This window comes from Alosa pseudoharengus, unplaced genomic scaffold (genome assembly GCF_046254945.1).
Source record: "Alosa pseudoharengus isolate Yale_2024_CS ecotype anadromous, Long Island Sound unplaced genomic scaffold, YU_APseudo_1.1 YU_APseudo_1.1_scf_14, whole genome shotgun sequence".
NCBI lineage: Eukaryota > Metazoa > Chordata > Actinopteri > Clupeiformes > Clupeidae > Alosa > Alosa pseudoharengus.
The window spans coordinates 4,345,741-4,369,166 of record NW_027468609.1 but is presented as its reverse complement, the minus strand read 5'-3'; the positions used below and the strand labels follow the sequence as shown (position 1 = coordinate 4,369,166).

Genomic DNA, 23,426 nt, shown 5'->3' with positions numbered 1-23,426 from the left:
TATTGGAGTATAACAGTATTGCAGTATTGGAGTAAAGCAGTATTGGAGTAAAGCAGTATTGGAGTATAGCAGTATTGGAATATTGGAGTATAACAGTATTGGAGTATAACAGTATTGGAGTATAACAGTATTGGAGTATAACAGTATTGGAGTATAGCAGTATTGGAGTAAAGCAGTATTGGAGTAAAGCAGTATAGCAGTATTGGAGTATAGCAGTATTGGAGTATAGCAGTATTGGAGTAAAGCAGTATTGGAATATTGGAGTATAACAGTATTGGAGTATAACGGTATTGGAGTATAACAGTATTGGAGTATAACAGTATTGGAGTATAACAGTATTGGAGTATAACAGTATTGGAGTATAGCGGTATTGGAGTATAGCGGTATTGGAGTATAAAAGTATTGGAGTATAGCGGTATTGGAGTATAGCGGTATTGGAGTATAGCTGTATTGGAGTATAGCGGTATTGGAGTATAACAGTATTGGAGTATAGCGGTATTGGAGTATAGCAGTATTGGATTATTAAAGTAGCTATAATCAGGTGGATGCACAAAAGGACATCAACATATTTGTCACTGGGCAGAACTATTGGCAGGAACTATTGGCCCTGGCATGTGACCCATGTAATGTTGTGAGTGGCGTTGTGCTAGTGAGGTGACTGGGCACGGGGTCATGAGTTGGAGAAGCGGGAGAGCATGGGCATGGGGCTCTGGTGGTGTCAGGGGAGTCATGGGCATGGGGCTCTGGTGGTGTCAGGGGAGTCATGGGCATGGGGCTCTGGTGGTGTCAGGGGGGAGTCATGGGAATGGGGCTCTGGTGGTGTCAGGGGGGAGTCATGGGAGAGAGGGTCATGTCAGTGGGAGGAACGGACGGATGGATGGACAGCGTGCACTGCATCGGCGGGCTCTTTGGCCTGGAGAGCGGCGAGTGGTCAGAGCGCGGCTAGATGCCCTGTGGAGCGGGGCAGAGCTAACTTGCCTGTGAAAGCGTAAACGCGCCATCTGGGAGGCCCAGCCAGTGGAGCAGAGGCTGTCAGGAGAGATTGGCAAGGAGCGTGTCAGGGAAGCAGGACACACACACACACACACACACACACACACACACACACAGACACAGACAAAATAAACAGCACGTTTACAGCATGCTCACACACAGTCAAATGACACACGAATGCACTGAGGGTATATGCTCACATTGAAGACATTTGACCACAAATGAGCAAGCAAGAGGTTTTCCACTTCACGTATAGCACAGTAGACATAAACACATGCACACACACACACACACACACACACACACACACACACACAGATACACACACTGAATGTGGTCTGAAGGTCTCTATCCACTTCAAGGATCAGGCTCAAATTGCCTCGCACTGTGGCTGAAGCACTGGGACTATTTTCTGGCCTGTGAGCAGAAATACCCCAAATGGGACAATGAGACTTTTAATTTCTTTTACAAATGTTAGAATTCCTGTTTGTTGAGTGAGCATAAAGAATGATGGGTGAGTCTGAGTTTGTGTTGGCAACTGAGAGAATAACTGAATGTGTGTGTGTGTGTGTGTGTGTGTGTGTGTGTGTGTGTGTGTGTGTGTGTGTGTGTGTGTGTGTGTGTGTGTGTGTGTGTGTGTGTGTGTGTGTGTGTGTTCTCAGTGTGAGATAAACGTGGGCGGTCCTCTGTGGGACTATCAGCTCTGTCCTCTCGTGTGTGTGTGTGTGTGTCCGTCCTTCCTCTCCTGGGTCAGCCTCACTAGCGGGAGCATGAATAATGTGCTTGGAGGCGAGCGATGTGACAGCTGGAGACGTCGTGCGCTTGAAGGGGGGGAGGGGGATTAGAAGCAGGGATGGATGGATGGATGGATGGAGGGGGGAGGGGGTGGGGTTAACTGAAAGAGTGTCCTTGTCAACGGGCCTCTCCCATCTCTCTGTGCTGCAGCTAACCGGGCGCCGAGTGGGGCACCAAGCAGCTCCCAGACGGGTGACGCCCTGGGAAAGGCCCTGGCTTCGGTGAGTAGGCCCTAACAAGGCCCAAGACACTTCACTTATGCACAGGCCTTGTCCCTCTCTCTCTCTTTCTTTCTCTCTCTCTCTCTCTCTATCACACACATAGACACACGGACACACTCCTCAGCTTGCAATCAGCTACCCCAAAAAACAAATCTTCACTGAGGATTTCATATTAGCCTCAAACAACGTTGGGATGCCAAGCCATTATGTACATTGGTCCATTTAAATCGAGGCTACTGAATGTACACGTGTCTTTATCTATAGTATGCTCTGTGTGTGCACTACCTGAGGATCAGTATATACCTTTTGTGTGTGTGCTCTGTGAAGTCTCTGGAGGAGTGTGGTCTCAGCATCGCACCTCCACACATCTCCAAAGTGTGTTTATTCCCGTCTTTATATTTAGACTGTTTATTCACGCTCATTTCTAGCTAGTTAGTATTACTCAAGAGTATTGGATGATAAGCGCTTTAATTGAGGAGTGATTAAATGTGTTTTCTGCAAAGCAAGGTTAAAGTCCTTAGCAGAATAATTAGCTCCGAGCTGAAGACTCAGTAAGAATCCTGCTAAAAGGAAGATTCTGTGATGATGGGTCTTGTTTATGTCAGCAGTACAGCGAGAAAGCAGGATGCAAAATGTGTACGCGCACACACACACACATACACATACACTTTGTCTCTCTCTGAAACCCACACACTAGTCACGCACGCATACACACACACACACACGTTCCCTTGCTATTTTCTTGCTGATTTGTCTATAGGGGGGAGGGGAGAGATGTTGGCTCACCATGTTTGGCTGCCTTCTCGTTTCAGATTTACTCCCCGGATCACACAAACAACAGTTTCTCATCCAACCCCTCCACCCCTGTAGGCTCTCCGCCCTCTCTCACAGGTACCTGCTGTCTCTCTCACGCACGCATGCACACACACACACACACACACATACAGTACACATACCCACGCACACACACATATACACTCCAAGGGCAGGTAAACACAGTTGATCAATTGTAGTTGAATGGGTTATGAAACTCTACAGTATGGGAAAGAGGTTGATGGGAATTCAAACATTTTCTGGGCAGTGCTCAGAACAGAGTGTTTGTGGTCACAGTGTGTGTTGTGTATAATGCAACATAGATGTGCAATAAAAAGAAACAGCTCTGCAAAATACCAGACCAAAAACAAAATCAAAAAGGATGGAGAGTTGGCAATGCAGGCCTCAAAGTTTTAGAAGAGCCTTTTACAAGATGGCTGACAGTATTTGCACTCCTCATGGCTGAGGGATGGGCCGAGGTAGACACACATTTACTCCCCAGTCCCCACAACATCTACTTCATCAATGACGATCATCTGCACAGCTGAGGGATCTTAGCAACAAGAATACACATGCATAATATGAATCATGTGCATGACTTACACATTACACATGCACATCAACTCAACAACAGTGCCTATATAATAAACACACGCACACACACACACACACACACTTATGCACGTGCACACTCATAATACCCTCCCCTTGTAAGCTCCGCTTTGTTTTTTCACCAATTACCGTTCCCAGCAAAGCAACGACACAAATACTCTGGCTCAGACTCCTTACAGCGAAAAACAAGTTCCTCGTAATCAGCATGTAAAATTCAGTGCTAATTGTCTCAGCCACACATCATTTGATATTTCCCTGTGTATTGACTGATAGTCTTAATTACAAACGCTTCTCAACAACTCATTTCAAAAGCAGCGCCGCAAATACTGCACCCGTTGCTGTGGAAATGGTGGCCCCAAATTTGGTCTTTATTAAAGTATTAAAGTTATTAGAGTCCGCAAATGAAAGTGGCGCTTACTTAGCTGACCACCGTGAACTAATATTTTCACTTTTAAGTTTATTTGGAAGTTTAGAAAAGGTAAATGTTGATGTTTATGCACAAATGTTTTGTCAGGTAAGGAGCAGCACGTTCAGTTTATTTGCACGTGAATGTGGAAGTAATCACATGCTAATTGGCAAGAAGGGACATGAGTCTCAATAACAGCGAGAGGTTTGGGGGGGGGGGGGAGTGGTGGTGCAGGAGGAGGGGGGGGGGGGGGAGGTGGTGGTGCAGGAGGAGGGGGGGGAGGAGGAGGGGGGGGAGGAGGTGGTGGTGCAGGAGGAGGAGGTGGTGCAGGAGGGGGGGGGGTGGGAGTGGTAGGGAAACGCACGTTGAAATAAGAGAGGACAAGAACGACAATATAATCAGATCTAATAAGCATGATGAAGGCAGGGCCAGGACGAGGAGCCGTAGAGGTCAACCTCCTTTCTCTCGCTCCCCTCACACACTCGAGAAGAGCGGCGAAGGCCGATCTCCATAACACAGCCACCACCCCCACACCCCCCACGCTTCCTCGGGCCCTTTGTCGCGTTACCTGCCTCTCGCAGCTCCGCTCACACCTCCTCCTCGTCTCCTTGAGCTCCGAGGCTCACATTACACCCCACCCCCCACCCACCAGCTAATGATCACAGGTCGCACAGATCAGGGCCCGCCGCACAAAAGCGCCGGCACAAAGGCCAGGCAGCGCTGAAGGCAGGACATAAAGAGAGGAGAAGGTGGCGCAGGAGGAGGAGGTGGTGCAGGAGGGGGGGGGGGTCGGGGGGGAGAAAGGGACTGTTCATTCCACAGAGAGCCAGTGAAAGGAGGGGGCCTGGTGTGAGCGGCCTTTAGCACCGCAAACCCCTCCTCCTCCTCCACCCCCCTCCCCCCCTTCGCCTCCTCCTCCTGCTCCTGCCTTGCCTCAGCCCCATATGCCCCACTAGAGGATTAACTGACTAAGTGACAGGAGCGACATCCGCTTCTCGGGACCTTTGTGAAAGTGTCAGGGAAGGCGCACACACACACTGAGCGTAGCCGAACAGCACAGCCTCCTCATTGTCTTCACACCGCCTTAGGAGTACTGCAAGACTCTGCATGGATCAGTGGCTACAGACATACAGACCTGTCATTATTTACCCCTTATATTAAAACGCACTTCCTCATTAGGGAGCAGCACAGCCCTCTTTCATCTTGACTGTCTCTCCTTCTCTTTTCCACTTTGTCTCCCTGTTTCTCTCTTCTCTCTCTCTCTCTCTCTCTCTCTCTCTCTCTCTCTCTCTCTCTCTCTCTCTCTCTCACCTACTCTGTTCTGGCCCTGCTGAAGGGGACACTTTCATCAGTCTGTGTGTAAATCTGATTGCGGCGGTAGGCAGACACTGTGCCCCGCGTGTGAGCAGCTCTTTATCCAGCTGTCACAAGGCATTACAGGCCAGAGACGGGCACAGAGCAGCGCTCGCACTGGAGGATGCACAGTGGGAAAGGGGTGACCGCAGGACACGTTAGAGCAGGACGCCGCAGTGGACTCACACACACACACACCCCAGAACACGCTAGTGTAGAGACTCTGCACCCTATGAATGATTAAATGAGATCAATAGTGGTTATAATGAAGTGATGTGCGGTCAGTGTGTAGTGGAGGTCTGTGTGTAGTGGAGGTGTGTGTGTAGTGGAGGTGTGTGTGTTTCTGACCAACTGTAGTCCTCTCTCCTCCAGCCCCCAGCTCAGCAGTATGTGGAGGTGTGTGTGTAGTGGAGGTGTGTGTGTAGTGGAGGTGTGTGTGTTTCTGACCGACTGCAGTCCTCTCTCCTCCAGCCCCCAGCTCAGCGGTCTGGTCCAGGAATGGAGGACAGGGCCCATCCTCTCCCAACTATGAGGCTCCGCTGCACTCTCTGGTGAGTCAGGACAACTCCTCCGCCACACTCACCCAGTCCACCACTAGCCTTAAACCGCTCGCCATTTTACTACATTTACATTGTTAATGGACATGGTGAAAACAGGTCTAGTCCTTTACACTTAAAACACATAGAGTGCTGTAGTCACATAGTTTACAATTAAGTGGCGTAGAGTCCAGTTGTTTAGTGTAGAAGGCTGTAGAGTCCAGTTGTTTAGTGTAGACGTCTGTAGAGTCCAGTTGTTTAGTGTAGACGTCTGTAGAGTCCTGTTGTTTAGTGTAGAAAGCTGTAGAGTCCTGTTGTTTAGTGTAGAAGCCTGTAGAGTCCAGTAGAGTCCAGTTGTTTAGTGTAGACGTCTGTAGAGTCCAGGCGTCTGCGCTCACCCTGCCTGTGGCCCCCACCTGCCCCCGTTGCAGCAGAGCCGCATTGAGGACCGTCTGGAGCGGCTGGACGACGCCATCCACGTCCTGCGTAGTCACGCCGTGGGCCCCTCCCCCGCCATGCCCAGTAGCCACGGCGACATGCACAGCCTCATCGGCCCCGCCCACAACGGAGCCATGGGCGGCCTGGGCTCCGGTTATGGGACCGGTCTTCTCTCCGCCAACCGCCACTCCATCATGGTGAGTGACCTCTGCGTGAGCATGTCTGAGTGTGTGTCAGAGACGAGAAACATTTGACGAGCTTATTCTTAGCCTTCTTTAGAAGACGCACGCACACGCACGCACACGCACGCACACACATACACAGCTGATGGCTTTTCATTGATTTTTCTCTTGGATGGACAACAATCCAAAGGACATTGAAGGAAGTGCAAATGTGTTATTAACCGCAGTAGTACAAAGAGAAAAGAAGGGGATGTGGAGAGGAAAAGAAAGAGAAAGACAAACACTTCTCACACACACACACACACACACACACACACACACACACACACAAGGCAGCAACAGCAGAGTGTGTCTTCTGAAGCTTGACGACTACCACATGTCTGTGGTGCTGCGCTGTGGAATGTGTGACATGTTGATGCAATTCAAGCTGGACCTCCTCTGCTCTCCCCTCGCTTTTCCCTTCCTTTCTCTCTCTCTCTTTCTATCACTCTCTCTTCCTCTCTCTTTCCTCACCTCACTCCTACTCTTCCTCATGTCACTCTATGGGGTTGAGAAATATGTTGTGACCATCAGAAGAGATCTGTGTGTGTGTGTGTGTGTGTGTGTGTGTGTTTTGTTTCAACATCTTCAATATCCCCAAAACCCCCCAACTCTCTGGACACTTGCTCTATGCCTGCGGGTCAGGACTGACTCCGGAACAGTGAGGTCACCACCAGTACCACACAACAGGCTGAGCACATCCATTTCTGTACATAGACACACACACACACACACACACACACACACACACACACACACATCTGCTAGTCAAGCCACATGGTGTAGCACACAGCACATGGCCATGTATGAACAAACACACGCACACACACACAGACACACACTCACACACTCGTCAGACCACTGCGCATGGTCAGCAACAGACAGACTGGGGCTAAATAAAGGAAATGGCTTTGGGATTCAGTCAGACCTAAGCCCTGGCTATGGATGTATTCCACACAGGCACAGGGAGGAGGAGAGGGAGGGAGGGAGGGAGGGAGGTAGAGAGAAAAAGCGAAGGGGGAGGTTCACTTCAAAACATCAAGGAAGATGCTGGTAATCTTTTCCATATTTAAGGTTGTTTTTTTCTACTTGAAACAAGCCATAAAGAGGCAGCCAGCTGTGGGGAATAAAGCTTCAGTGGGAGGCAGGGAGAGAGGAAACACATGGGACTAGGCTGGAATCCTCACCACACACACTACACACACACACACACACACACACACACACACACACACACACACACACACACACACACACACACCTTCCCACAAACACTCAGGCAGACACACTAGCCATGCATATCTACAGTATACAGTATATGTGCATGTGTGTATTCTAGTCTCTTGATCACACACAGAAGCACATATATAGACTGCAGTACATAAACACAGCCAGGGCCCTACAGGCATTGTGTGTGTTGTGCTCTTATCTACAGCAGTGCACCACTAGTGGTAAGTGTGGGGATGCCGCAGTGGTGTGGCATGAAGAAAGACTGATATTTAACAGCATCACCAGCAACACTGAAGCTCCTGCACATTTGTGTGAGCCTTGTTTTGTGAGTCATGGGGAATAGTAAGACCCTTCTCACGCAAAGTCTGTGATGAAGCCGCACACACACACACACACACACACACACACACACACACAAACACACACACAGGTAGTGGCAGCAGGCATGTGGCTTTGGCTCTGACTATATCCATGTGCCTTTAGGGGCCCGTAATTAGCCGTTTCTGCACGAGCTCTGAGAGGCGGTAATGTTGTTGTGTTTATTTGTGTTTCCCTGTCAGTAAGAGCGGCCGTTGTTTGCCTCGCGTTCCCAGCACTGATGAGGCTGTTTTCTTAATACAAACAAACACTGAGCAGAGTCTGCATCTCATAAATGCCGGTGATGTGCAGGGGCGAGCCCCCAGGTCCCCTTGCTTATTTGGCAGCGCGGGGACTCGGTGGCCTGGAGAGGGGGGTCCAGAGGGCACCTGGCCCTCTGCTCTGCTTTGCGTCCCGACGAGGGTCCCACACACACACACACACACAGCCTGTTTATTTGCACACCTCTCGCCTCGCGCCGGAATCGGAGGAAACACACACACACGCTCACACGCACATGTGACTGCCACCTCAGCCCCACGGCGCAGACTGACCCCCCCCCTTTCGCCCGGTGACATTAACCATACGGCTGTCCGTCAAGGCCGGGAGAGAGGGAGCGCAGAGCAGAGCGAGAGGGAGGACAGGAACACGAGATGGTTAGAGGAGGAACAGGAAGGAGGTCAGGGGTTTGGGTTCCGTGTTGTGCTGCGCACATGCACTGTGGGGCGTGTTTGATTGAGGAGTGATATGATTGGTCTCTTATGAGGGTATTTGTGTGTGTGTGTGTGTGTGTGTGTGTGTGTGTGTGTGTGTGTGTGTGCAGTAGTGAGGAGTGTTCCATGGGAATCAGGAGAGATATTTGCCACAACATCCCACAGCCTTCCACTGATTACAGCGCTTAAGTCACACTCCAGCCATCTGCTGTTCTCATCACCCATTTACACCACGCACACCCCAGCCCAAGCACATGCGCACACACACACACACACACACACACACACACACACACACACACACACACACACACACACACACACACACACACACACACACACACACACACACACACACACAGATAAACAGGCCCTTACTCACACGCTCATACTGCACACACATACACTCTCACACATGCGCACACACACACACACACACACACACACACACACACACACACACACACACACACACACACAGATGAACAGGCCCTTACTCACACGCTCATACTGCACACACATACACTTATACACACACACACTCACACATGCACACGTACTCCCACGTCAGTCCCCAACACCCAGAGAGGAGGTTTAAGGATTGTCCTATTGAAACGATAATGTGCTTAAAACACCTGTTCGTGACAGATTAAAGTAGATCTCATGTCATTTGAGCCCCTATTGCACATTGATGGAGCTGTTTCTGATGGGCTGTTTAGCTCAACTACATTTCTCTGGATTGTTCTGCGTTAGAGGCGAAAGGAAACATCTGCTTAACTTTTTTTTTGTTCTCCCTCCTGGCTGTTCTCTTTTGTTGTGGAGCAAGGCTATAGCCCTGAGAGTCGGATGGCAGAGAGCTCGAATGTGCATCTCGTTAAGATGACCACACTGCGGGCAGTGTCCCTGAAGTGGAGGAAAGCTGCGCCGCGATGCTCATTTCTAAATGTGTGTGTGTTTGTGTGTTTGTGTGCGAGTGAGTGTGCGAGTGAGTGAGTGTGCGAGTGAGTGAGTGCGAGTGAGTGAGTGTGCAAGTGAGTGAGTGTGCGAGTGAGTGTGTGTGCGAGTGAGTGAGTGAGTGAGTGAGTGAGTGAGTGAGTGAGTGAGCGAGCGAGCGAGCGAGCGAGCGAGCGTGCGTGTGTGTGTGTGAGTGAGTGTGTGTGAAAGTCAGCGTCTGTGTGAGAGCCCACTCCCCTACTGCTTGGTCCAGTCCACGTGAGGGAGGCTGTTTGCATGGGAGTGGGTGGAGTAGCAGCGGCGCTTGGGTTGGTTGGTGGGAAAAGTTGGTCACCTGGTTGAGATCTGCGGGGTATGCATGACACCTCCTCCCCCTTCCTCCTCCCCACCCCCCCTTCCCCTCCTCTTCAACCCCCACCCCATCCCCCCCCCCCCCCCCCCTTGGGAAACAGCTGGATCATATTTGGAGAGTTGCTTTCCTACAAGCCAGGAGTCAGAGACTGGGGAGGCTGAGGTCATGGGGAAAGCAGGTGCTCTCATGATGTGTCTGAGAGGAGCGTTACGGAGCGTGGGGGTTGGGGTTGGGGTTGGGGGATAGTGAGGCTCGGGGGGGGGGGGTGTTTTGGTTGGAGTTTGAAGGGAGGCATGTGTTTCTCTGCTGCCACTGGTGTCAGTGTGTGAGAACGGCGTGAGAGAGGGAAAGAGAGAGAGAGAGGGAGGGGAGGGATGCAGCTCTTTGCTTCTTAAGCGATTTGCCTAATGCGCTTTGTTCACAGTCTAATGTTGTAAAGACACACCAGATAACCCCCACACATCCCAGCTTTCCTGTCTTGCACTGGCTCTGCCAACAAACACATGCAGGCACAATAACGCAGTGTCCCACCTATTCATTCTGTAATGACCTGACCATTCCCCATCTCCCCTCCCATACACACACACACACACACACACACACACACACACACACTTAAACTTCTAAACATCCGCAAACCCTCATCACATGTCAAGGGTTGAGCAGGGTAGGTGCGGCATTATGACCTAATCTTTAAACACTTTCAGCAGTTCACCGAGGCTGAGTGTTCCTCTAAGCAGTTTAAATGGATGCGTGGCCTATTAGAAGGCAGGAGCTGGGCGCATTACAGCTTAAAAGAGTCGGAGTAATACCTTTTAAAAGTGTCTCCCTTCTGAATAAATAGAGCCATAAGCTGCAGTAAATCTTCTGGAGATAGCAGATTGTGGTCAAAAGCCATCCGATCTGTGGCCTTTTAAAAGGGAGCTAAACTTCCACCCCGTTTGAGAGCTGGAGATGGAGGGAGGGAGGGAGGTGCACAGGATGAGAGAGGAGCGGAGCTCCCAATCTTGTTCTCAACCAGGAAAGGGGAAATAGATGCCCCCTTCTCTCACTGTGATTAAATGGGCACCCACGGCAAAAAAAACAAAAACAGGTTACGTAGTCCTTCTCAAAAACCAAACACAGGAGAGACCAAAGGAGCTTGAGTTGGGGAAATCTAGGAAGCTGCATGCCGGCATGTAGACGTGGAGATTGTTGGTGTCAGAAAGTCGCTAAATCCCTGCCCAGTAAACACTGTGATGTGTGGTTCATTAAAAAGCTTTAGCTCTGTTTTTGCCCGGTCCAGGCAGTGTTTTTACACGAAACAGAATGACACACTGGCGTTTGGAGTGTGCATGTGTAATGGAACTTGTGTCTGTTATTATGTAGCATAACTGTAGCCCGCCACATCCGCACTCGCTCACTCCTCGACCAACACAGGTGCTGACACAAGTTTCAGTCAGTGCCACAAATGTGGTCACACTTTGAAAGTTTGGGGGTGGTTTTGAGAAAATGGTGGTTTTGGCATCGCTCTGCATATGCAGGAAAACTGTACGGGGGTACACAAACACTTATCTGTGACTAAAATACAGGAAGTGGTAAGGGTAATTAAGTCATGTGTGCACGCGTATGTATGTGTGAGAGTGCATGGAAGAGACTGTGTGTGTGTGTGTGTGTGTGTCTGGATGTCTAAGACGCACAAAGGCACACTATTATACTCCCATTTTTTTGCCGACGACCCCGACCCCTCCCCCCCTCGCCGTGGAAACGCCGGCTTGACAGAGGCAGGCTTTGTGATGCGACTTTTCCACGGCCGCCCCAGAGTGCCCCCTGCTGTCTGCAGCGTGCCACAGCACCCCCCCCCCCTCCCCCCCCCCCATCCTCCCTCTCCCAAGCACACCGCCCGGCACCAGTGGAAGCACTAAAAGATGTATTGTGCGCTCTGTCCAGACTGTGTTTATCTGAGCTAAAGTGCCTAAGCTGGGCCTGCCCATTAAAGCTGCCTTTAGACGAGCACCCCGCACCCAGCACTCCCACCTCGCTGTGCCGAGAGTCGTCCAGTCGGTCCGGTCCGTCAGAAGAGCACATTCCCCCTTAATCCGCTTTCTAATCTGGCCTGCTTTTGTTTGCCCCTAACAACTTGGACATGAAAACATGAAAATTGTGGCTAATCGTTGCGTCTAAGACTTGTGACATGACACTTCTACTGGAGATCACGGAGGAACAGCTGTCGTGTATGTGTGAGGGAGACAAAAAGATGAAGTCATGGGAAAGGTATGCTTGAGCCTCCAGTGACAAATTGCATTCAGACGGCGATTCATTCATCAGACTTGGGACTGTGGAATCTACAGCGTGAATTCCCTCTTCTTTAAATAGGGCCATGAAGGGAGGCTTTACGCAAACAGGAAGCACAAACATGCAATTATACTCTTACTTAATTACAAAGGGAAACAAGACCTGTATGTTCTAATGCCCTCTCACATGTGGTCGTATGTGCTGCTTGCTCTCTCCATAAGTATATGCATATGCATAGAGAGCACTGCCTCTTGCTGGCAGTGCATACAGGCCCAGGCCTGTTTTAATTGAATTAACATCTAAAGACGCTACATCTGCAGTTCCAGTGCACTCTAAATCTTTAGCAGCTGTGCTGGCCCACAGGACCAGGTTCCCATTCAGGGCCAGAGGAACAGTTAGGCGCTCACACACTGCACTATGTGTGTGTGGCTTGCATCAGCAAGAGGAGAGTGGCGCTCTCTGCCAAATGAAACTTCCTTCTTGCAACCAGACCAATGCATCAGTGTTTTCAATTGGTCTTTACAGGGAGAATTGGAAAGTAATACTCACGCAATACACAGGCACATGTGAACAGACACACACACACACACACACACACACACACACACACACACACACACACACACACATACACACACACACACATACAGACACATACACACACAGTGCGCATGTCTTGACCTCCCCTCGATTGTAGCGCCTCTCTAGGTCCTGACACCCCACAATGATAAATACAAAGTTGTTTGATGTCCACCCACGTCCTTTTTTTTCTGCCCACAGAGGAAGTCAATTTGTTCCAACCATTCAGAATAATGTAAACCATTCTCCTTAAGCAAGCCTGCTTTTTTTCCCCCTTCTCCTCTCTTCTCCTCCAGTCCCTCCCACCATCCCACCAAATGCTTTTGTTCATCACTTTCAATTGTTTGTGAGAGTCGAGGGCTATTTTTAGGGCCATAAACTTGTCGCCCTATTGTATCACTGTTTGACGGATGGCCTCTTGATTCAGACGCTGACCTTGGGATGAAGACTTGCACGCGCAAAAACACACACACGGCACACACACACACACACACACACACACACACGCACAGGGCAGGCCTTGTGTGATCGAGCTGCTTTGGAATGTGTTGATTTAGTCTCACCATGGTCTATCGCTTTCATAACAGCACAGTGAAGTTTCATATATGAACCAACATTTTGTTTTCCCATGTAGCCTGTTTCATTCAGTGACAAGCTGTTTAGCATCTTTTGTGCCATAAAAAAATCATGTTGCTGATAAAAAAAATTCTCCCCTTATTCAGTCCCATTTGCGAATTTCCAGTGGTGTGGGAAGACTGGCGTTTTAAGTAAGATATTATTTGTAATTCCTGTCCGTCTGGCAGTGTTAGGACAGAGAAGATGCTGGATTCAAACACCTGCTGTTGCTGTCACGTATAAATACTGTTAGCCATACTTGTTCCCCACATGTTCTCTTCTTAATAGAATTTCTTTACACATCTCCTAAATGCCACTGTATCTGTTTTTTTTTTACATTTTTTTCATCTTTCATTCTTATTCCATCTTTGTTTCCTTCTATGTTGGCCTGGTGAGGTTTTCAGTGCTTTCATTAGAGCGCTGTGATCGTCTGAACGTCACGTTTCATCTTTACTGGTCTGTAGCCAGCCTCTGATGGCACTTATGCAGTAATAGTGCTGTTTATTACTGTACCGTCATGAGGAAGCAATTTTCCCTCTTCTTTGAACACTGGCCAGGGGTCAGCATGTTTTTTGAGCTTTGGGAGGAAAAAGAAAATTGTACACACACACGAGCATACACACAACACACACACACACACACACACACACACACACACACACATACGCACGCACAGAGCCTAGTTCAAAGCCTCATAGAACCCCATCCAAACTTTTCAGACCACCCGACATCATACACTCACTAAGATGCATACTGGAACAGTGAGTAATTTGGTGTGAACTAGAGAGCGAGAGCACGAGTTTTGTTTTTCAGCATTTGATAAATGCCCTTTGATCTACATCATAAAGCCTCTTCCCTCTCCGTCTGAAGTGTTCTCCTAAAGTCTCCTTTTTCTGTTCATTTCCTCTGCTTCCTCCTCTGGCATTCCAAATGCCAAAGCCTTACATGGCCTCCGTGCCACGTGTGCTATGCTGTGGAGTTGCCATAGACACAGCATCTCTTGTGCCATGTGTGCTATGCTGTGGAGTTGCCATAGACACAGCATCTCTTGTGATAGGGCAATAATTTCATGCTGTAGCACATGCGTGCTGACCGAGGTAGTGGCAGGGAGGTCATGACCACTGCCCTGATGCCAGGTCCTTTTTCATGTAACCTCCTGCCCCTAAACAACAGTCTTACACACATCTCAGTCCTGTGTGTGTGTGTGTATGTGTGTCCATGTGTGTGTGTGTGTCTGTGTGTGTCCATGAAGAGGTGTGGGGTAGACCTGGCTGAAACCTTGGTCGTCATGTATTAAAAAAATCAGACTAGCCCTCTCTGTTTAAAAAACAGAGAGGGCCCTAAAAGTTTACACCTACTGTAGTAACTGCCAACACCAAAACCCTGAAATTTATGACACACTGTACACGACATCCTGTAATTTCTAAAAGCCAACATAAGTAGGCTGTTTGAATGTATGGCATGACTACAAATGGGTTTTTACAGTGTGTGTGTTTTTTATTCATGATGCCTAGGTTTTTATATTGACCTACCAACTCACTACCATGAATAGAGAGCAAATTTTTGTTGAATACCTCCTGACATTATTCAGATTATCATCACTGGAGACTGATTACTGAAAGGCTGTGATGTGGGGAGCATAATTATATTTTCTTTGTCCCACAAAGATAAACATTAAATACTTGCTCATGTTTGTTAAAAACATCTATGAAGTACTGTTCATGAGGAGCTTGGTCAAAAGCCAACCCTAGTTATTATAGTGTGTGTGTGTGTGTGGAGGGGGGGGGTGGATGCCAGCCTACCAGTGCAGGTTATACACTCACACAAGCATACAGAGTGCTCTTAGTTCATACTAACTGAGCTGCAGCTGGCATGGCCTCCTTTCTTTATAGGCCACTTAGTGTAGCATCAGCCAGCACTTTCATTTTGTGGTGTCAAAAGTGCCATGGAAACAATGAAATCAAAGTGCAACCTACGCATTTATCAGGGCTGTGGGAGCACAACACAAAGCAAAACAAAACAAAAGACATCAACGACACCACCAGGGGCGACAACAGCCCCGCGCGGACGCCCCCTTTGCCCCTCGCATCGCAGAAAGTTCCGGCACTCCGCCACTCTTGACCCAGAAACTCCTGCTCCTGCTCGACTCCGGGGCTGCATAATGGCGGGTGCGTGTGAGGCGCCATCTTCCTGATTAGCGGTGGCACGGCTGACAGGGCGACACTGCGCGGGCTGCTCTCCCCAGCGACGCCCCACACACCACCGGCTCCCGTCAGCACGCGCTCAGCTCCGCTCAGCTCCAGCCTTGAAATATAAAAAAGCCCCATTAAATATGTACGCCAGAGCCTTCCATCCGCAGCCAGGAGTATGCCATTTTGCATTTGGGGGCCGCGCGCTGATGAAAGACAAGCAAACAAATGGCGTCTTGGAACACTCCCGTGCCTGTTCCTGCCACAAAAGCCCCCTTCGACATTTTCTGATATTTGCATGGAGCTGGGGAGGCGTCGCTGACATCTAGGAGCTGTCAGAGGCTTAGCTGGAATTACAGGCAGGGGGGGGGGGGGGGGGACCTGGCAGGTACTCAAATTTCTTAAAAAACAGAGTGAAGAAAAAAATGGAGGAGAGTGATAGATACAGAAAGGTGGAGTGCAGGCGAAGGAGAGAAGAGACGGAGAGAGGGAGAGCTGTTCTGCCAAATCGCAATTCCTGACGGATCTCCAGATTCTGTCGGGGGAATTAGGAAGCCCACAATTAAACATATGGGCATTAAGATAATTGTCAGTTGTGTTGGCGGACATGATGGAAGCCAGATGGGGGAGAATCAGCGCACTCCTGTGAGGCTCCCTGGGAGATGGCTCTGCATTTTACCTGCCTCAGCGGCTCCTTCCAGTGTGTCAGTGCTGAAGGAGCGCAGAGGTGCGTGGAGGTGCTCAGCTCTCCCCCTTCACTCCCCCTAACTCTCCCTGCCACTCTACCTCCTCTGCTCTCCCTCCCTCTCTCTATCTCTCTCTGCTCTCCCTCCCTCCCTCCCTCCCTCCCTCTCTCTCTCTCTCTCTCTCTCTCTCTCTCTCTCTCTCTCTCTCTCTCTCTCTCTCTCTCGCTTTTCTTCTGCCTCAGTCTCTTCTTTTCTAACTTGTTTACCTCTCCTGCTGTTTGAATATTTGCTCTCCTGAACTCCCCTTCACTCTTTTCTTCATGCTGTCTTCTCCTCTCACTGCTACTTCTTTTTGCTATGTGTGTGGATAGAGTGCCCTCTATAGGTCACCGGCAGTAGTGTTAGCACGATCATAGAAAAAAATGAGGGAAAGTGTGTGTGTGTGTGTGTGATTCTTAGCCTCTGAGTAATGTGTTTTCCCTCCATCATTGTCTCTGCACAGGTGGGCGCTCACCGCGAGGATGGCGTGGGCTTGCGTGGCAGTCATCCAATTGTGCCAAACCAAGTGCCAGTCCCACAGCTGCCCGTCCAGTCGGCCACCTCGCCCGACCTGAGCCAGCCAGACCCCTACAGAGGTAAGTGAAAATACACACACACACACACACACAGGGCGGGCACCGCTTTGTGAGCGGGCATGCCAGGGCCTCCCGCCGACAGACTCCATTTCACAAAAACAGTGCCACCTCTCCGCAGCCATCTCTCACACTAAGAATACCCCTTGCAAGCTCCCCGCGGCTGAAATGCCCTTAACAGTTATTCCAATGCCAGAAATGGTACCAACACCAGCTTACAAAACAAAGCCAAACCATTTTCTCCTTTTTTAAAATGCTGAGGCGCATTCTTTTAAATAATTTCTACATTTATACATTGGCATAATAATCATTTCTACATTTAGAATATGATTGGTATATGTGGAAATGGAGAATATACTACAGATCTAACATTAGTTGATATACTTCAGGTTATAAAACTACAAAAGCTACAAGTACTCTGAATATGTCCTAAATAAGTCATATAAAATGTTGAATAGAAATTCCGTCCATTGTGTGGTCAGAGAAAAACAGACAGTAGAATATGTAGGCAGAAAACAACTAAAATATTGTACTGAAATGTCAAGTTAACTGGAGCCAGCAACATGCCAACCATATAAAATCAGTGCACTTGGCACTCCAAGAGTGTAATGTGTAAATAATTACGACCCTGCCGAACACACACTCATACACAGTATAGTTGAAATATGAATATGTAAAAGGAAATTGCATATGACCGACGCCGCAGGGTGAATTAGCCTCTGGCGTGTTTAAAGGGGTGAGCAACTGCTCTGTGAAAACTGCCTCCCTGGCAACAAGTCCCCCTGGAAGCCCCAGCCAAGCGACTAATGAGGTGTTGAGCACCATAAAACAAAACAGGGAAACAAAGTTACACAGCCACAGCCTGGGCTTCAGCGCAGCGCCACTCCCCAGTCAAGCACTATAAATAATGTACTCACTATCAAAATATTATTTGTGAATTATAGACCAAGGGAAGTAGTAAAGGCCACTCCGTTTTTCTCCTCCTGCCTCCCGCTGTCGGATTTCTCCCAGACTTCACTTCGACGCTGGAGGGAGTTTCTTAAGCCCCGAAGACCCGCCACCGCTCTTGTCTTAAATGTACTTTTGGGAGACGAGGAGCGGTGGAGGGGCAGTGATATGAGCTTGGAGTGGCGTTCTCACTTTGATTTTTAACCTCATTAGGGCTGTCAGGGTTGTGCTTTTGGCGGCGGCGGCGGCGGTAACCGGTTTTGTGGAAGTGCACGGACGAGGATTAGAGCGAAGTTGTTTACGGCCGCGCGTACAGTCATCCATGAATCGTAGCCCTTGTCAAGGTATAGCGTTATGAGCCGGAGTAATATGCGCTCCACATTTCTCCTGAGTGTGCAGGCCTGATTTGATCAGACTCACAGGGTCCTAGTGTGCGCTCACTATGTCACCTCCCGTGACTTTTGGGACTCGATTGGGTGCTCGAGGCTCGAAGCGACGGGTTGCAAGCCCCCAGACTTAACCGGATCAAACTGGCCCTGTGAGAGCGCACAAAAAACCACACAAAGTGGAGAAATCAATTAGAGAGTTGTGTGGGCGCGGGGGCGTACTCAGCCAGACGGAGATGGCAGGCGAGGGAGGGCGCCACACACAGCCTGGACCGAGTCGATGCATTGTCCCCACCACCGCCCCCTCTCCTCCTATCAGTCCCGTCCAGTTCACGGGAGCCAGTCAAGCTCTTCCACATACGGCCTTTCGCTCCGACTCCCTCTGTCCACCCCCCACCACACACACACACACACGCACACACGCACACACACAGACACACACACACACATATATATATATATATATATATACACACACACACACTTATACCCCCCTCTCTCTCCCTCCCTCTGTCTCTACATGTATCTCTCTCTCTCTCCCTCTCTCTCTCTCTCTCTCTCTCTCTCATGGCTGTGCTGCAGACAGGGCCTGGAGTGTTTGCGCCAGGTCACATGGCTCTGCTTTGTCTAAGTTTAAAGAGAGGCACAGTCACTTGATGTGACTTTCACTGCGCGCTGGAAGAGGGGCATTCAGAGGGGGCATTGAGCGGCGCTGGCATCCGTAAACAGACGCCGGATTGTGCACTCAGGGCTGGGAAACAGAGGGCTCGGGCTCTTTTAGAGAGGGCCAGTCAGTCCACATAGAGGCCCCGCAGACAGTGTGTCAGGGGGGCCGTGCTTTTTGGGGTGCCTTTCTGACTGACGGAGTGTCTGGACCTGCATGCATCGACACTGGGAGGAGAGCAAAAGGGGCCGAGCGAGAGAGAGAGTGTGTGTGTGGTGAAAAGAGAGAAAGGCCGAGCGCTGTTTATTGTGCGTTTCCTGGCAGGCAGAAAGAGGGTCGGAAAGCACAGGAGCTGCAGAGCGCTGTGGAGATGCTCGCATGGACATGGAGATGGAGAGGGTGCCGGGAATAGCAGGGGCAGATTTTAATGGTGATGGCGAGAGTGTGTCTCTTGCCATTGATGGTAAACAATGGACACAGTGTTCCACATTTTGGATGGGGAGGGGCGGGGGGTGTCGGGAGGATTCAGTGGGGGTTGGGGGCCTTTTCCCAATCTCCATACCACTCCGCAATTAGATTTAGATAATTCTGTATTCGGTGGTGCATAAACAATGCATTCAAATACATACCACACACACCCCCACACCCCCACACACACACACTTGATGGTGTACGCTCACATGTACACTCGCAGGCTGCATATGTCCATATAATCCCTTTCCCTCTGTGGCTTGCGCTTCTGTTTGTTTTCAATTTTCAGACATATTCCTATTTTCCTGATTACCGAAAAGATTAAAAAGTGGTTGCTGGCACCACTTCAGTGGGCTCAGTTAGTGTCCTTGAGATGACCTGCAAGATGGCCGCCTGCTGCGGTGCCGAGGCTTAAACGATAGTGATATTTTTCATTTCTTTTTTTGCTGTGGGGTGGTTAACTCGTACGGCTGCTCCCACTCATCTGTGACAGAGCAGCCGTGCCTTACCTCATCTGTCAACCAGTCAAAGCTCAACTCGGCATGCCAGGCCACCATCAGAGGAGAACGCAGAAACACTCAAATACTCAATACAACTCGGCATGCCAGGCCACCATCAGAGGAGAACGCAGAAACACTCAAATACTCAATACAACTCGGCATGCCAGGCCACTATCAGAGGAGAACGCAGAAACCATCAGCTGGGCCAAGCCATTTACATTGTGTTGTACTAACCATCGCTCTCTCTCCCTTCCTCTCCCTCCCTCTCTCTCTCTCTCTTCCTCTCTCTCCCTCTCTCTCCCTCTCTCTCTCCCTCCCTCTCTCTCTCTCCCTCCCTCTCTCTCTCCCTCCCTCTCTCTCTCTCCTCCCTCTCCCTCTCCTTTTTTCTCCTCCTCAGCTCTCTCCAGTGGTCTTCAGGGCCAGAGCGCCTCGTCCGTCAGCTCCGAGATCAAGTCTGAGGACGAGGGCGATGAGAACCTGCAGGACAGCAAGTCCGTGGACACCAAGAAGGAGGATCCAGACAACAAGGACCTCAAGGGTCTAGATAGGTCAAGATCTAGGTAACCGTGTCTTCAGTGCTCACTTCATTCAACTCCTCAGTGGGATTTCGATGAAGTGAACAGTGTGCTTTGAGGGGCAGTTAAATGGAGGAAACACCCACAATGTACAGCCGAATGTACAGTTCAGTTTAAAAAAAAAAAAATCAAGTAATTATACCTTACACATTGGCAATATAATTTCTACAAAATTCACGAGTAATGCATGTTGTATACACTCCTATACACAAAACTTGCACATATACATTATGCATAATTGACAAATAATCTTTTCCAAAATGTTCCACACTCCCCATGGTCTTGAGCCTGGTTTTAGCTGCCCCTCACACATGAGTGTAGGCCCTCTCCAAATTCCAAACGCACCTGGTGCACCTGGTGCAACCCCACATTCCAGGGTAAACCCAGCCAGGTTTACGAGCTTTCACCTGGAATGAGCAACCTGACACATGTGGACCCCCCCCCCCCTTGCCCCCAATCTCAGATGTCCATTGTTGCATTGCTGTGTTGTCCAGTGGCCTTTATGGACTGTCCACAGATTACGCTGTCTTTGGTTGAAGCTGTGTGTGCATGGCCATAACATTTCAGTGCTCAATCACAATTGTGAGAAAAAGAGCTGCTGGCTCTGTACTTGAGGGATTCCAAGCTAATTTCTGTCCGTCCGTCTGTCTGCCCACACCCCCCCACCCCCTTGTGTCCTGTGCTGCCCAATGCTCAACGTCTCAACAGTAATAACGATGATGAGGACCTGACCCCAGAGCAGAAGATCGAGCGCGAGCGAGAACGGAGGATGGCCAACAACGCGCGCGAGCGTCTGCGTGTGCGCGACATCAACGAGGCCTTTAAGGAGCTGGGCCGCATGGTGCAGCTGCACCTGAAGAGCGACAAGCCCCAGACCAAGCTGCTCATACTACACCAGGCCGTTGCCGTCATACTCAGCCTGGAGCAGCAAGTCAGGGGTGAGTGGGGACCGTGTGTGTGTGTGTGGGTGAGTGAGTGGGGACCGGCTCCACAGCACCACATCTCCGCATGGTGGTGGTGGTAGTGTAGCGATTCAGGAGCTGGGCTAGCGTGCAGTAGCCTGAAAGTTGTCGGTTCAATTCCCAGCTTCCACCGTTGTGCCCTTGAGCAAGGCACTTAACCCCAAGTTGCTCCGGGGACAATGTGATCTCTTGTAATATAGCTGACATATGTAAGTCACTTTGGTCAAGTGTCTGCTAAATGTAATGTAATGTAATGTAATGTAATGTAATGTAATGTAATGTGATGTAATCTCATCATCAGGATGGGCACGTTCAATAAGGATGCCCTGGGCTAGCTCACCTAGCTCAGGCATAAAATAAGTACCTTCACTTTGGGTCCGAGTGAAATAGAAACAAATAAAACTGTCCCATCGTCTGAAATTAATGGATCATTTTGTATGAATGAATAAGTATAAATAATGTTCACACAGCACAGTTGAAGTCATTATACTTCTTCAATGAGGATTACTTAATGATTTGCATTTCTCCACTGCTCCACTTGAGGGCGCTGTCTCAACTGTAGTTTATCTCTGCTCTGCTCATGCTCTAGGCTTGCCAGTATTTACAATGATGCAATATCAGACTGAATCTTGGCTATCACTAAGAATAACAGGTGAAAGGTGAGCGCTCCTCCTTGTCCTTGAGTCTGGCTCATGTAGGCATTCTTTGCTCTCTTCCACGTGTGTGTGTGTGTGTGTGCGCATATGCGTGCGTGCTGCAGAGAGGAACCTGAACCCGAAGGCTGCGTGTCTGAAGAGGCGTGAGGAGGAGAAGGGCTCGTCGGATGGAGCCTCACTCTCGCTGGCCGGTGGCCACCACAGCATGGGCGACGCCTCCAACCCTATGGGACAAATGTAAAAAGCCCCGACATGGTCAGAATACTTCCACTTTAAACTAATCTGCTGTTGCACACGTGTACCAAAAAATAAGCTAAAGCATTCTCAATTGGGTTCTTCTTTAACATCGTCAAGTGCAACAATTTATTATGGAAATAAAAAACAAAGATGAATAATTAAAAAAAAATCCATAATGCACTCAGTCCCCCTACACTGACTGTCCAGCTCCTGTCTTTTGCCTTAAGGCTTCCCTGAACACTCGGGCAAGCGCCTCAGATCTGTCCTAATCAGCAGATTAGAGTGGAAATAAGGCTTTGCTCTGCCAGCATACAGACGCTCTAATTGGTTGCAAAGGCAGAGAGCTGAGACTGAGTTCGCTGTGGATGGCAGTAATGGCTTAACAATGGGACTTCACAAACCCTTTCCATTTATCAAAGGCTGGGTACATTTTAACAACAGATTGGCATTAAGTGTGTTATCTGAGTGTGTGTTTGTGCGTGTGTGCGTGCGTGCGTGCGTTTGTGCATGAATGACTGTATGTGTGTGCGTGTGAGAGTGTGTGTGCATGAGTGTGTATGCGCTTGAGTGTGTGTGTGTGTGTGTGTGTTTATGTGTGTGCGCTAGAAATGTATGTTCCTGTGACCCCCCCCACACACACACACACACACACACACACACACACACACACACTCCTCCACCCCCTGCCTTCACCTGGCTTTTATGTAGATGTATTCATGAATGTGACTCTGTTGTTGTTCAGCACACCACTGAGGAAAATGACATCCTCAATCACCTTCAGATGATATTGTTTGTCTTTACACCTCATGCATGTTGTGTTGCCACCATATAGGCGCAGGTTCAGTAGCTTCCCTGTGTACCTGCACTTCTGTAGTCAACTCACTAATTAATTAATTTAGGCTTTGTCTTGTGCTGTCTTCATTTTTTGTTCTTTTTTTCTGATACTGGAGTGATTAAGCAGGTTAAGCAGAGGTTAAGCAGAGGTTAAGGGAAGTCAGGCAACAGCAGAGAACACTAAGGCCTTCAGACTTATATATCAGAATCTACCTCTTTTTCCA

The 23,426-nt window shown here is 49.3% G+C and overlaps 1 protein-coding gene across 2 annotated transcripts in view; it reads left to right on the top strand.

Annotated features, from left to right (window-relative positions):
- Window positions 1–23,426, top strand: part of tcf4 (transcription factor 4) — a gene marked incomplete in the record, with an annotated part of 147,157 nt that overhangs the window by 118,689 nt on the left and 5,042 nt on the right. The window contains 8 exon segments of one of the 2 annotated variants that reach the window (XM_076283504.1): window positions 1,939–2,009; window positions 2,822–2,900; window positions 5,650–5,744; window positions 6,161–6,364; window positions 16,840–16,972; window positions 20,336–20,486; window positions 21,222–21,451; window positions 22,236–22,368. In XM_076283504.1, the coding sequence (XP_076139619.1) occupies window positions 1,939–2,009; window positions 2,822–2,900; window positions 5,650–5,744; window positions 6,161–6,364; window positions 16,840–16,972; window positions 20,336–20,486; window positions 21,222–21,451; window positions 22,236–22,368 (1,096 nt within the window). 2 annotated transcript variants of the gene reach the window in all.